The 15,067-nt window shown below is 34.4% G+C and overlaps 1 protein-coding gene across 1 annotated transcript in view; it reads right to left on the bottom strand.

Moving 5' to 3' along the window:
- Positions 1–6,615: 6,615 nt before the first annotated feature.
- Positions 6,616–15,067, bottom strand: part of LOC111706006 (latrophilin Cirl) — a 28,226-nt gene continuing 19,774 nt past the window's right edge. Inside the window, exons 4-7 of the mRNA XM_023478741.1 lie at positions 11,699–12,798; positions 10,125–10,693; positions 9,260–9,421; positions 6,616–8,153 (exon numbers count right to left, since the gene is read on the bottom strand). Coding sequence (XP_023334509.1) covers positions 7,107–8,153; positions 9,260–9,421; positions 10,125–10,693; positions 11,699–12,798 — 2,878 coding nt within the window. The 3' untranslated portion in view covers positions 6,616–7,106. The remainder of the gene's footprint in view (positions 8,154–9,259; positions 9,422–10,124; positions 10,694–11,698; positions 12,799–15,067) is intronic.

Below are 15,067 nucleotides of genomic sequence, written 5' to 3'. Positions count from 1 at the left end.
AGTTATCAATTAGAAAAACATAAAAATCTTCGTTGTCTTTGTCGTTGTCCACTCCTCCACCAAAAACTGTTTTTTCTTATTAATGATATATATATTGGATATGGTTTTTTTTTCAGCAGTATTGGAAAATAAATTATTATAAAAGGAAGATACATATTTTTGGGGGAACATTTTTTTAAAAATGAAACAAAATTTTTCATTATTATTATTTTTTTTCTCTAAATCTTATAAAAAAAGAAATACAAGCATTGTGAATGCTTTACGAAATTTTTAAGGGAAGGTCATTCTAAATTTAGAAGGTGTATTGTCACTCAATTTCCTTGTTTTTTTTCAAAATTGTTGTTTCTTAGAACTTTGAGTTATTTTATTCATTCTTTGACATTTTTATTCTTTATTCAAAATTATTGACTTTTAGAACGATAAAAATAGAAATATTCTGAAAATAATGGTTTTTTTTTAAACAACAATTTTTTTAAATTATCTCACATCTCTTCGTCAGAAAATATTAATTTTTTTCTTGTATCTCAATACTAAAAGGAAATAGTTTGATTAAAAATATTTTCCAAAAAACTTTTAAAGCGATATTCTGAATTTTTTAAAACGTCCATCCATTCTTCAACCATGAATTTAAAAATGTTTCTAAAAATAATTTTNTCTATGGAGTAAATTGATTGCGTCTATGGAGTAAATTGATTGCGTCTATGGAGTAAATTGAATGCGTCTATGGAGTAAATAGATTGCATCTATGGGGAAAATTGATTGCGTCTATGGAGTAAATTGATTGCGTCTATGGAGTGAATTGATTGCGTCTATGGAGTTAATTGATTGCGTATATGGAGAAAATTTATTGCGTCTATGGAGTAAATTGATTGCGTCTATGGAGTAAATTGATTGCGTAAATTGATTGAGAAAATTGTTTATATGTTTTCAATCATTAAAGATCTCTTGAAAGCAACAGAAAAGTTTTCAATTTCTAATTTATAAGTAACTATATAAATTTGCTTTTCTCCTACTTGTGCATAAAACCAAAAGAAGAGGAGTCACGCGGTCGCAAAGACATACCTTTAAAAGTAAAGGGCTAAACGTTACTAAATCAACTGTTTAACCTAACCTAACCTAACCTAACCTAACCTAACCTAACCTAACTTTACTAAATCAAATCGCAACAAACTTTGTCATCTCAGGATAATTCGGAATCAGCCCGACTTACTTTTTAGTATTTAAAGCAATAAAATATATAGTTTTTGTATTTTCTTTCTTTTGTTTGAAAATCGATTTTATCCTAGAATACCACCAAAAATAATATCAAAATTAATTAACATTTTCTGTAAATATTTTCTGAAAGTCTTCTTTGATTTTCATTGCAGGAAACATGCTTTGCAATTTAAAAAAAAGATAATCTAATAAGTTTACCAACAAATTATTTTTCTTTTGTCTTTTGTCTTTCTTAACTTTGATCATCTAATCTTTGCCAAACTCTGTATTAAAATATTCATATTTGAATCTATGCATTAAGTCTAAAAAATCCATCTTTTTTTTATCCAAGTACATATTCATAAATCTAGACCAAAGGAATCTAAGAGACAGATATTAAACCAAATAAAAATTTATAATATTTTCTCAAGAGTTTGTTCAGTTTCGCTGTATATTTGAAATAGAACCTTTTATAAACTATATTCTGAATTGAATATGATAAACATATTTTAGATATTCTATAGGTGAGATATATATATATTTTTATATATAGTCTCCTGGTCTCATGGCCATATATTGGTTTCCGATAAACTAACATTTCAATTTTGAAAATAAGAAATATGTTTTATATATCCTAGAAAATATCGTCTTTTTTATGGTTTTCAAACATTCGAAAGTAAATATTTTTTATTTCATTTACAATTAAAACGTTTTATTAGATTGATTGACATGATTTTAAATAGAAGGTTACTTGAAATTTTATTTGTGCATTTAAAAAAAATTCTTGAATGATCCCAAGTATGTTTGTGAGATCTACTTTCTTTATATTTTCTTCATTTTATATTTTCAGAAAATATGAAATGGATTTTTGTGCCCCAGGGAACTGCGGATAGGGGGGGGGGTGAAGGGAGGGATTAGGGTTGAGATTTGTTTTTATTTATTTTCCAGAAATATATTCAGTTTTATCTTGAGATATATACAGATGGATGGAAACAGTTTTGAACTTTGATTTAAAATCTCTGGATCATAGTTAAAATAGTAAACACATACTGCACCACAATATTAAACACATACTGCACCACAATAGTAAACACATACAGCACCACAATATTAAACACATACTACACCACAATAATAAACACATACTGCACCACTATAGTAAACACATACTGCACCACAATAGTAAACACATACTGCACCACAATAGTAAATACATACTGCACCAAAATATAGTAAACACATACTGCACCACAATAGTAAACACATACAGCACCACAATAGTGAACACATTCTGCACCACAATAGTAAACACATACTGCACCACAATAGTAAACACATACTGCACCACAATAGTAAACACATATTGCACCACAATAGTAAACACACACTGCACCACAATACTAAATACATACTGCACCACAATAGTAAACACATATAGTTTCCACAAATATTACTTATATAGGAAGCAGTTCTTCATTCTGTTCATACTTTTTGAAAAATATGTGGTACGGTCTGGGGAATCTGTTGTTCAACATATATTTTTAGACAAATATATTTCTAATCTCAATAATTTTTTAGAATAATTTTTAGAAAAAATTTCCTTCAATCAGTCCGTTTAAAACTATTTAAATTTAATAATGAGTTAAAAAAAAATTTTGACCGTTGTTTAACATTTGTTAAAAGAATGTTTTTGTCTGCAAGGAAAGAGACACCAGATATTTGTATTGTATAAATCAGAGAAAAGATATATTTCATATAAGATTGAATCTATAGTTGCACAGTTAATAAGGCAGTTCATAAAATTGTCATGCTTTTGCAAACATATATTTTACAGAAGCCATAATGCATCTTCCCTGGGGACGCAATGAAGTTTTAGACTGGGGGGGGGGGGCAATTTTTTTAATAGATAGATATATTGATAGATCTTTTACTTCCACTTTGCTCGAATTTTACAAATATTCAATAAAAGATGTATGTTTCTAGACAATATAAAGTTATACTGAATTTGACTAAAATATTACAGTAATAAATAAAATCTGATTGACTTAAACATTTGTGTCTGTGAAATTTAAATGATACAGAACATCCTTAATGTTTAAACTCTTAACAGCGTTTTCAGGTCAATTTGAGTTTTTGGCAAATTTTTGTTCAGAAAAAAAGATAAGGTTAAGAATTGAATCTGAGCAGTCTGGAAATATAACAATTCATGAAGAATATGAGAGACACCATGCGGTGAAGTTTGGAACCTATGAAATATATTTACTGCCAGGCAAAGACTAGGCATGACAGAGAGAGATTGGGGGGTCAAGGTTACAAAAACCCCAGCTTTTAAGAGCAAATATATTTTTAAAGACGACATTTGAATTTATCCTGTTGGATTGGAATGTTTGCGCTATAGATTTAAATTTAAATTAAATTTAAATGCTATAATTATGATAATTATTACAAGAACTTCAACGCCAAAATATTTACGGAGCTGATCATTCTAAAGAATCTCCTGGAAGATTCTTTTTTGACTCCATCGAAGGTTATTTGGCTCTCTTTGGTGGCTTCAATGGCTCCCAATAGGCTTTATTTTATTGTAAATGTAAGTTTAGGGGTTTGGTATCGTGTTTAGTGTTTAGTGCAAAACTATATAAAGTGTGTCCCAATAAACATCAAAATCGTCTTTCATCTCTGATATCTAATGGAAGGTAAAGTTTTCCACTTTGCAACTCATAGCCGGGTATTCTAAAAGGTGGTCCACAGTTTCTTTATTTAAATGAAAGAAATGACTTAGGAGATTTAGACAATTTTTAAGAATGAAGACTAAGACTTAATATTTAACATTTTTAATATTTATTTATTTTATTTGCATTCTAATTTGAAGGTCGTCACAAATTCCAATGTTTATTTGAACCCCCTGTTTAGTATAGAAGAGTATATAGTGTACCTTCAGGGTTTGAATATCTTGAAATGTCACATTATTCTTCAAGTTTAGTATTTTCCTATATTATATTATCCCATGCACACCTTAAACTAAACAACAAGAGATATATATAGTACTGCAATGTATTTGTTTACTTTATGTAAACATACAAAGTATTACTCTGTAGGGAATGTTTCTAATTCTAGCTAAGTTTTCATATTTTGTCTTAGATTCTCAAACAGTTTATTTAATATTCCGCATAACTTTCTATGTCACCAGAGCTGAAAACTTTAGAATGAGACTAAATTGAAAAATTTAGAATGAGATATCCCTAATCCCGATTACTTAATCTTCTAAAACCGTTCTTTCTTGGATTTATAAGAAAAAATCAAAAACCGGTTTTTAAAATTAGAGAGTTCCTCCCGTTTCTGTATACTAATCTTAAATGGCGCGCAAAATTTCAAATTTATCGGCTTCTTTACAAGACTCTGATTGGTTGAATTTTATACACTTTTTAGGATACAAGTACAAGATTATCTTAGTCTCGATATTAAGAAAAAGAGAGGATCAAGCATTAATCTCGATATCCACCATTCTAAAGTTTTCAGCTCAGAGCTGGGAACTTGAGAATGGTGAATATCAGGTTTAATGCTTAATCCTCTCTTTTTGATAATCCCCAGACTAACATAATCTCGAGATTACGTTAAAAGTGTATGAAAAACGATAAAATTCAAATTGATATTATTAAATTAATATCACCACAGGTTCGTTTTTTGTCAATTTGAATTCATCCGCATTTTGGTCTATAATTCAACAATCTTGAAATTTAACTTATTCTTTTATGGTTTTTTATTTGAAACTCATTCGCCGACAAAAAATGTAAAAAAAATGCAAAAAGTTTAAGTTAAATAGGTCCAATTGTGATCGAAAACCCTAGATTGTGAGAATAGGACCGAACTGTTAAATCAGCAAAAGAAACGGATTAGTTCTTTTTAAAGATATTAACAAAAGTTGCGATTTCTGATTGTTTGACTAAACCATCTGTATAAGGGCTGTGACTGATGGTTTCTAAGATAATGATTAAATGTTTCAGTCTCTGAGACAGTGTAGATACTATCTGCCTGACAACTATCTATCTATCATCATTATCTCTATCTCACAAACCAACTTTTCCTCTATCTTCGATATCAAGATTTCTTCCCAAGCTTGTTAGTTGGTATATGTGTCATTCCTTTTCTAGATTCCTAACTATCTTTCTCTATAGCAAAAAATGTAATTCTTTTAGTTGATAAATTCTTTTTCACCCCATACTGGGATTTTTACTCAGCACACATTAAATTTCTCATTAGATTAGGGAAAAATAATTTTGAGGTTAAATCCGTTAAAATGTTCTGACGTATATTTGTATATTGTCCTAACTCACCTATTTTGCTCCATTTTTTAGAGATGTGCAAATTTTTAGAGCAAAAACTTTATGATTTAAGAAAAAATATCTGTCACTAGCAATTAGGATGTTTTTTTTAGTTGCTAATTTTTTCACCCTGATCTGGGATTTCTTCATATATACATATTAAATTTCGTATTAGATTAAGTTACATTTTTTACGGATGTGAAAATTTTAAGAGCAAAACTTCATTATTAAATTTGCCAAATTCATTTAATTGCATTTAACTTTTTATTTGTGTTATTCACGCATAGCTGGTGTACACTTGAATAGCCGGGCTGGGTCAACATTTGCGGTCCTAGTTTGGACTGTACCGCCAATTTACAATTATTAAAGCGGCAGACCTGCCTGTTCTATTCAATATTTCTTCACTTATTTTCTTGGCCATAAAATCTTTTGGATTTGTAGTTTTTCAATTTTTTATTCATTGCTTCAAACTCAAAATAAGAGAAAATTTAGTTTCCACTTTTTAGCAATAATAGTTTGTATTTTTGCAATAACAGTTTGTATTTTTGCAATAATAGTTTGTATTGTGAATCTTGGGATCTCTGACTTACGGATTCATTTAATTCCAATTCGCGATATCTATCTATAGCTGAGATTACTTTTTGTGATTCTTCAAATTCTATGGATTTGTCAGCACCTGGGATACTCCGAAAATGGCGCTATGACCGGCTTGCGAGGTCACATTTTCATCAGAATGTATCATGAAATGTTTCGTTTTCTTTTTTAGTCCAAGCTATATTAATTTCAACATCTTTTTTCAGATTTTGTTTAATACCTTTTTGTATGAGTATTAGTAAGAAGAAGTATTTTTTATTTATGTTTTAATAAGGAAATGGTTTACTATAGTCGTTGGAAAATCACCTGATTAAGTGAAATCATGTTTCTAAACGTTCAAGTCATTACAAAATATCTGTTTTATTCTATGGACCATACAGGAGTTTGACAGTCGTCTACCTGTTCCATAGTTTTATGTGCCCCACTTTACTTTACATTATATAGTTAAATATTAAAAAAGTAAAGAATATAACTTATAAACCTTTATTTCTATTTTTTCATTTCTATTTATAAATTTATCACAGTAAGAGAAATTAATCAAATATATAATAATCCATTAAACGCACAGTTTAAATAATCTATGCATTCATGATAATAATCAATAATAATCAATAATAATCAATAATAATTACGATAATACCCGAAATAATCATTAATCAGCTGCAAACAATTGAAACGTTCTGAGTGAATATTGAAAGTTAGTGTTTTTGAAATCAATGCATTTTTGTTGCAGTTCATATTAGCGTCCGTATTATTGCGTCGCGAAGCGTCTGTTTTTATTTTGACGCATTTTCACCTGACTAACATTCACAGCCTTCACAACAACAAAAGTAAACTTTAAAATTTGATACTTTTATGAAAAAAGTTCTTGAATTCACTTATAGCATGAGGACTTACACAGAATCAACTGTGGGGTGGGAGTAGGAGTAGGAGTAGGGGTAGGGAAAGGAGTAGGGGTAGAAGTAGGAGAAGCATTAGGATTAGCAGTATGAGTAGTGTTTAAACTTTCCGTTCTCTGGTTCCATGAGCTGGACTTCCTTGTTTTCTCTGATGATCAATATGAGTTTGTATTTTAGCCATGATATACTCTGAACTCTTGACGGAGACAGGGATCCGTCGGAGATCAGGAATCTGAACCTGCTGCTGAACCTGCTCCGGGATACAGTGCTCCTCGTCCTGGATAGCCTCCATGCTACCCCGGAGTCTAGGATGACGTCCTAGACGGGTTCGTGTGGAGAACCCTGATGGATCCTGCTGAACCTGCTGCTGAGGTCGGTGTAATGAGTTAAACCTGAGCGGAGAGAATTGGATTAGACTAGGATGATTCTCCGGTAGCGGGGTTAGACTGGATACCTGGAGAGAGATCTGTCCTGGGTTCAAGGTTGAGATCAAAGGTCGGTTATCACTGAACCGACTGGAGCTCTGACGGCTCCGATCACTGATTATCTTTCCGTCCTCCTCACTGAAATCCGACATGTTATGGATATCATTGTTTGTATCTGAATCACTTTGCTCCAAGATCCTGCCTGGTCGTTTAGGATCTATCTCCCAGTACACATGCCCATGTGGACTCACAGCTCTGAATACTACCTCAGCACTGCTGGGGATCATCTCTGTATCCGTCTCCTGCTCCTGGGTCATCACGGAGTCAGACCTGACTGAGGAGTCTGTTGTAGCGGTACCCTGGTTCCTATGATGACAGGGGCCCGGATGCCCGCCCAGACATTTCTTCTTCTTTAAAGTGTTGGTCAGATGGGTCAACTGAGGGCTCATAGCAACCTGGTAGATATGGTTGATTGTTCCATCCTGGGATCCATTCATCATTCGGTTGATATTATCAACCAACTGGGTGCTGTAGGGGTTAAGGGTGATGTGTGTGGCGGGTATCGGATAGGGGGCTCTGACTGGTAGGGTGGAGTTAGGATAGTTGACCGGCATTGTAGAGCTGGGATAGCTGAGCTGGGAACTGTTATCAAACCCTTCGTACATAGAGGAGGGGGCGTACTGGGCCGGCAGGGTACCGTTGTTCTGCATGTACTGCGACACCTGGAAAATAAACTAACATTAAAACCGGTTTTAATTTTCTAATTTCCCAGGTTTCCTAAACTAATTCCGCACAAATCTGTGGATTATACAAAGCTTTAAAAGGACTCCATGCATAAAAGAACTCCCTTTATAAAAGGACTCCATTTATAAAAGGACTCTCTGCATAAAAGGACTCCATGCATAAAAGAACTCCCTATATAAAAGGACTTCCTTTATAAAAAGACTCCCTGTATCTGTATAAAATGACTCCCTGTATGCTCGGGTTAAAATGATTTCTGCGGATAAGTTTGAAACCTGGAACAAATTAAAGTGAGGACAGCTGGTGGAACCTTTACTCCAGAAAATACAGGGTGTCTCAAAATAATTAAAAAGTCCGAAGAGAAATTGAAATTATTTAACAAGACTATAATTATGATGTTTCAAATTTTGAAATTTTTTTTTACAAAAATATGCAAGAGTAGATGATTAGAAAAAGACAGACGTCTAGCTCACTTAGATATGTGATTTTGATAAATAGTCATGGTTTTCTTATTAGACGTGACTCTACAATTATAGATGGAGATGTCTGATTCCCAATAGTACTCTTTAAACTTTTTTCTAAGAAAAACTTGAAGAATTGTTTTTCCATCGTAAATCTATTAAATAGGTGACATTGGATTAACAGAATTGAGCACATTTTTAGATACAGGGTGTCCCACGAAACATGACAGATGGTGAACAGTTTAAAATGTCTTCTTCTATAATTTGATAAATTAATTGATACTAAAAATATATAAAAATAGCATTTTTTATATGACAGTTCTATCATAGTAAAATTGATTTCACAGTAAAATATTTATGAGTTAAAGATTTTTTTAAAGAAATAAACTGCAAAAAGTCTTTAATATAAACACAATATGTGAAAGAAGACATTCAAAACTATTCAGCAACTGTCATGTTTCGTGGGACACCCTGTAGAAAACTACAATATCTTTCTCACGTATACTAAGTTAGGGGTTTAAAGGGTATTGAAGTGAATCGGAAATGCCACTCTACAAATGTTGGGTTACTTTAGAATTGCATTGACAGTCCCTTTTTGTTGACCACTGTAAACCAAATTTATTTACCCGAGCAGGTTCAGGTAGAGTCGTGGACAGGGTCTGACTCTTCTCGTTGTTTATCACGTTCATCCCAGTGAAGAAGCTCTGGCTCTTGGAGCAGGTGTCCAACCCCTTCTTCTTCTCCTTGTAGCAGGGGGACAGAAGAACCTTCTGAACCTGGCTCCGACACTACAATATATACAGAGGTTAGTACAGTAAGGACGTGCTAGGAGTTTCGAAACACACAATTCTCAAACAAATTTAATTGTTGATAACCCTACCCTTGCAGTAAAAATCCAATAATATACTAATCACGAAACCTCTCTGTTTAAGTTATAAGTAGCGAGGTTTCGTGAATTCTTTAACTGAAAGAAACCCAGAGGAAAAAAAGCTTTTTGAAAAGTTGAAAAGAAAATACAATTTCTTCTTTAATCTCAGATTAACTTCGTGTGAGTCAGGTTTTCTTTTCCCCCTCAATACTCAGGGGGAAGAAATTATATATATTGTATTTAGAATCCGACCTACTGCCCTGATAACTCAGTTTAAAGATTCATCTTTCCAAATTGAAACTGTTGCGACTACTGAAGTGTTGCACATTTATTTTCAATATTTCCAAAAACAAAAGTTTTAGATCTAAAATGAAAAACTGTGCAAACGACAGATAGGTAAACAACAGAGAGAGAACTAAAAATAGTTTAGAATGAAGAGAACTTGGTTGGGTTTTCTTCCAATCCTGTTCTCTTGCTGTCAGACAAGTTTAATACGTGAGAAGGGCTCTCCACTTATATTGAGTTTACTCAAGGAACCAAGATTTCCAGGTCTTCCAAGAAAATTAAAGCATAAAAGACATGTTTCAGTTTTCAGGTTTTAAAAAGTATTAAAAAAAACATACCCGCAGTGCTACCACCAGGCAAATAAGTATGAGCCCTACAGCTACAGATGCCGCAATTATTTCCACATGAAAATCCGGGAGTTGCACAACTGTGGTGACAGCTTCCTCCTCCATGAGCAGGGCAAAGCTTGACAGATGACTGCACTGACAGACGGTCCGTGTCTTGTTGCTATCAACAACTGCACAGCCAACGTCTGACCAGGCCGTGGCCTCCCTGTCCCAGTAGACACATGTGGGTCGACCCACTCCCTCCTCCCTCAAGTGCTTGAGGGAGATACGGACCGGGGCCGCCAGGTTCGCCACCTTCCCCTCCATGGTAACACTGATAATCCTGCTGTTGAGGACCTGGGTTGGATACCGGGTTGAGAAGAAGGTGGATAGGATCTCGTCGAGATGTCGGTAGGAGAAGAAGAGAATCTTGATGATCCCGTCCTTGCTGTTCTGCTCCAGGGTGGGGGAGGGTAGAAACACTGAGTCCTCGATGGTTCCAAATGGTTCCTCGTAGCTGTTGAGCGGAAACCCTGTTCCGTTCCTCACTGTTCTTCCATTTAGAACAGAAATGGCCATCACTGAAATAGGAAAATGTTTTATAGCCACTCATCCAGGCAATGAAGAGAGAAAAGAAAATATCATTTGATATCTAGGATGGGCAATTCTTTATCCCCCCCTCACCTCTCCTCCACCCCCACCCCTCACTGTTGCAAATATGAAAAGAAAACAATATAATCTCGAGATATTTAAGCCCATTAAGTCATGTTTGTAAATAGGATAAAAGCTTTCAGAACCTAGTAAATCAAGGGTTTCAGTAACTGTCCCATCATCTAGAAAATAATGTCCTAGAACTAATGTAGAATTGTGCAAAACAATGCTCAGGGAGGTGGCAAAGAGCGAGCAAATATAATTTAAAGGAGCAAATAGGTATTTAGGGAGCAAATAGTGAACTAAAAGCAAAAGTATACCAAGGGTAGAAGTAAGGAAGGAAGCAAATAGCGAATAAGTGAGCAAATATCGAATCAGGGAGCAAATAGCAAATCAGGGAGAAAATAGCGAATCACGGAGCAAATATCAAATCAGGGAGCAAATATCGAATCAGGGAGCAAATATCAAATCAGGGAGCAAATATCAAATCAGGGAGAAAATAGCGAATCAGGGAGCACAAAGTGAATGAAAAGCAAAAGTATTCCAGGGGAGACATAGTTTTTAGGTAGCGAATAATGAACTACTGACCAATTATCGTTTCAGGGAGTAAATGGTGAAAAAAAAGATAAATGCTGTAATCGATTAAGGAGAGCAAACATGATATGTAGATTGAGGGAGCGAATAAAAAAGAAAAGTTATGGAACAATGTCCGCGCTACGTACATTTATAAAATATCTGCTAAAAAACGAACTTTTCTATTATATATCTACTGTTTTATTCTATTCTATTCTATTTGAATATAAATTGATACTGCAAATAGTTTCCCTCTAAAGTAGTAAAGGTTCTAAAATTTCAGTTTTACCAAGTGGGAGGGGGAGGATTGGGGGGTGGGGGGCTGTTCACACTTTTCCCTTGATTCAAGAAATTAAACTTACGTATATTGTAAGAGGACTCAATGAGAACCTCAGGTTGATTTGTTACTCCTGCGAAAATAAGAGCATTTTGCTCCATGGCCTGTAGCAAAGAGCTTGCTATTTTCATCCTCTGCGTTACATCGAGGTCAGCCCAGGCCTCGGCGTTCTTAGCGTCTAGAAGGTTACTCCCCGACCTCACAATGTTGAGGAGGATCTCCTGGATATACGCCTCCTTCTTGTAGAACTTCTCCGTCCTCTGCTGGAGCAGGTATTGGAGACGATTTGCGACGGTTTTCATAACTCCGGCCGCTGATTCTAAATCCCCGCCATAGAGTCGGCGGGATCCAGTTAAATGAGCCAAGGAAGAAGCAATAACGTTCTCTGGGTCAGCTTGACGTAGTTTAACCTCAAGGTTCGTGATAGCAGCAGATTTACAATCACTCATATCAGGTTGAGCGGTCTCCCAACGGGCAGGGGTACCTGGAGAAGCATGCTTGGAGTAATCCGGGGTTCCAGTACAGAACCATCGGGCCAACCCAGTTGCTCCGTTGGGACAGGGTTGGACAACGTTTCCTCCTCTCTTGGTGTATCTCCAGACTAGGTTTCTAGCCATGACAGATGGACAATAGTCGGAGATAAGACCAGGAGGAAGATCAGATTCAGTTTCTAGTTCTGGAACCCAAACCTCCTCATTAACTCCCTCCGGAGATGATATATCTTCCACTAAGTCAGTATCTGAGCTTGGTAGGGTTGTGTCATCAAGCTTGGTGGTGGTGGTTGTGGTTGTGGTGGTTGTTGTGGTCGGAATGGGAGTAGTTATCGGAATTCTTTTCGGTGTGGAAGTTGTAGTTGCGACAAGGATAGGAATCCTAGAATTGAAATTCCTCCCGGAGTTTGTTTCCGGTTTTAAATCCTTTTCCTTGTGACTTTTCTGTAGCCAGATATCATTCCTAGGCTGGGAAACATTCTGGTGAAACCAGGGCGGGAGAGGGGTTCTCCGGGAGGGGTTGGAGGAGGCGGAGCAGATGTAATGTATCTCCAGGTACTTCCTTGTACCAGGACAAGGATCATCAAAGAGTGCGGAGCTAACTGGAACCGTACAAGAGTTTAAACTGTCACACCTAGAATAAAACAGAAATAGTAAACTTATTCTTAGATTTAAAACTTTAGATATCAGGCCTCTAAATATCTTTATTTCAAGATATTTATATTTTAAAATATCTTGCATACTCTGTGTGAATATTTGAACCTAGAGTTAAATGTTCTGGAACCAAGAGACAAGGATATTAAAGTTGAAGAATACAATGTTTACATTTTAATATTTTAGTTTTCAGTCTAATCCTAGATCCTGGGAAGGGGATTACCCCTCCCCACCCCCAACATCCCCCGTTTAAAGGGGTGGGGGGGGGGTACATAAATATTCCAAGAGAGTGTTATGAGTTCCTATTATACAGGAACAGGCTGCTTTATACCAAGGATATTATAAAAGAAGGATGGGATGGCAAGGAACATTTGGAACAAATGTACAGTATGTACACTGAACACTGTTCCCTATATACATAGTATGTGCATCGTACCGTGTTCACTGTACAATCACATATGTAAAGTATGTATTGCACAGTGTTCGTTATACACTATAGTTGTATCAGTATAGCTTCAAAATCAACTTATTTAGTCTTTCTATTCTATAGTTTTATGGGTCCTATTGTACATATAAAGTGCTTAGCATCTTGTGCAGTAAGAAACTATGTGTGGTCTTAACATTTGTCAAAAAAAGCCCGCGAACCTTTTACAACTACTATTAATTTTCCAGAATCCATAAGAAGCAGAAAATATAGAAAGTCGGTAAAAGGGTTGAGAGGGGAATACTACAAGGTGTTCCAGAAAAATTCCCGAAAAAAAAACGAATCAAAAAAAAGAACATACAAAATTGATTTATTTTACGGACACCCTGTCCTATCCCCATTTATTTTAGGACATGATATTTTGAAGAGTCACTGTATACAAATTCTTCTTTATGAAATTTGTTGAAAATATTTTTATCAAAGATTTGTTATTTTTCAATCTTTCCTCTGGAGTAAATAAATAAATTTTAAAGTTTCCAAGACCTTTATCTTGAAGAGTCTTGACGTAATGAATTCAAGGAATCCGCGAACATTTCTATTTGAAACTGTACACCTTGTTTCCTACTTTCCGTAGAAAACCGTACATTTGTTACTGGACAAAAATACATAACATTTAATGTACAATTGTACAATTGTCCAAATAAATTCCTGTCCACAATTAACATTTTCTGCTCACTTCTTACATTAACAATGAAGGTCTAAAGTGCTTTGAAGTCTTAACAGTCAATTGTATATTTCTGCCTGATAAACCTGACTGAAATCCACATAAAAGCAATATATTATCAAACCAAAATATGAAATTCCTTTTAAGCGTGTAAAGCCAGCAAATGGCTGAGTAATAGTAACAATACACATATTTTATAGTATAAAAGCTTTGAGTTTAATCTAGGTGTATTGGGCAGTTAAAATGGCGGAGAGCGGACCTAGCAATATCCATTATCAAACTTTGATGGGTTCCTATCAGGATGTATATAATAACATAAAGAACGTGAAGAGCTGTTTCAAACTATACAATAAATTAATATTTCTTTTCATTCAATTTTAGAATGAAAGGGACTAGATGTAATTTTAAGTCATTTATAGGATGGCATGGAAGATTCACAACAGTACCATTAAAAACTGTCCTCTATATTGTTATCAGATAAATGTTTAGAAGGTACCGTAGTGAATCAGGTATGTCCTGTTTTAAATGGAGGGTTATTTAAAACCAAGGTTTGTTCTTCAAAAGATTTGGCGTATGAAGTTTAAATTTCACACAAGACAGAATTTAGAAGATTTTGAAAAACAATTTATTTGGTCAAATGTCAATTCTCAACAGGATAAGAAACACAGGAGCAAGGATAAGCGTGTTTAAACACACTTAACAGATACAAAAAGCTGGAAAAGAAGGAAAACAAATGTTGTCCTACGAAATTTATGTTACATATTACGAAGACTAAAAGATGTTTTAAATATATATTTAAATGTATTGAAAACTATTAATTCTGAACATAACTATTCAATGTATCGGATTTCCTTTAAAAAGAAAAATGTCGTTATTTCTTAAATTATGAGATAAATTGATATTAAAATTTATTACTAAAGTAGAACTTTGATGCCAGGAGAGCTCTTTGCGATTACAAGACTCTGATATAATAAGTTTCAAGCAAAGGGGGATTGAAAAAAACTTGAAAAGTTTATTAGGAAATGCAATTGGCTTGCAATGCATTCTTTTAATATGATCAAATTTAAGTTTGTATTAATTCTTATCCCCCCTACCCCCCAC

The sequence above is a fragment of the Eurytemora carolleeae genome, unplaced genomic scaffold, assembly GCF_000591075.1.
Source record: "Eurytemora carolleeae unplaced genomic scaffold, Eaff_2.0 scaffold200, whole genome shotgun sequence".
Lineage (NCBI taxonomy): Eukaryota > Metazoa > Arthropoda > Copepoda > Calanoida > Temoridae > Eurytemora > Eurytemora carolleeae.
Note: the sequence above shows the minus strand (reverse complement) of the source record. Positions and strands in the feature narration are given on the sequence as shown.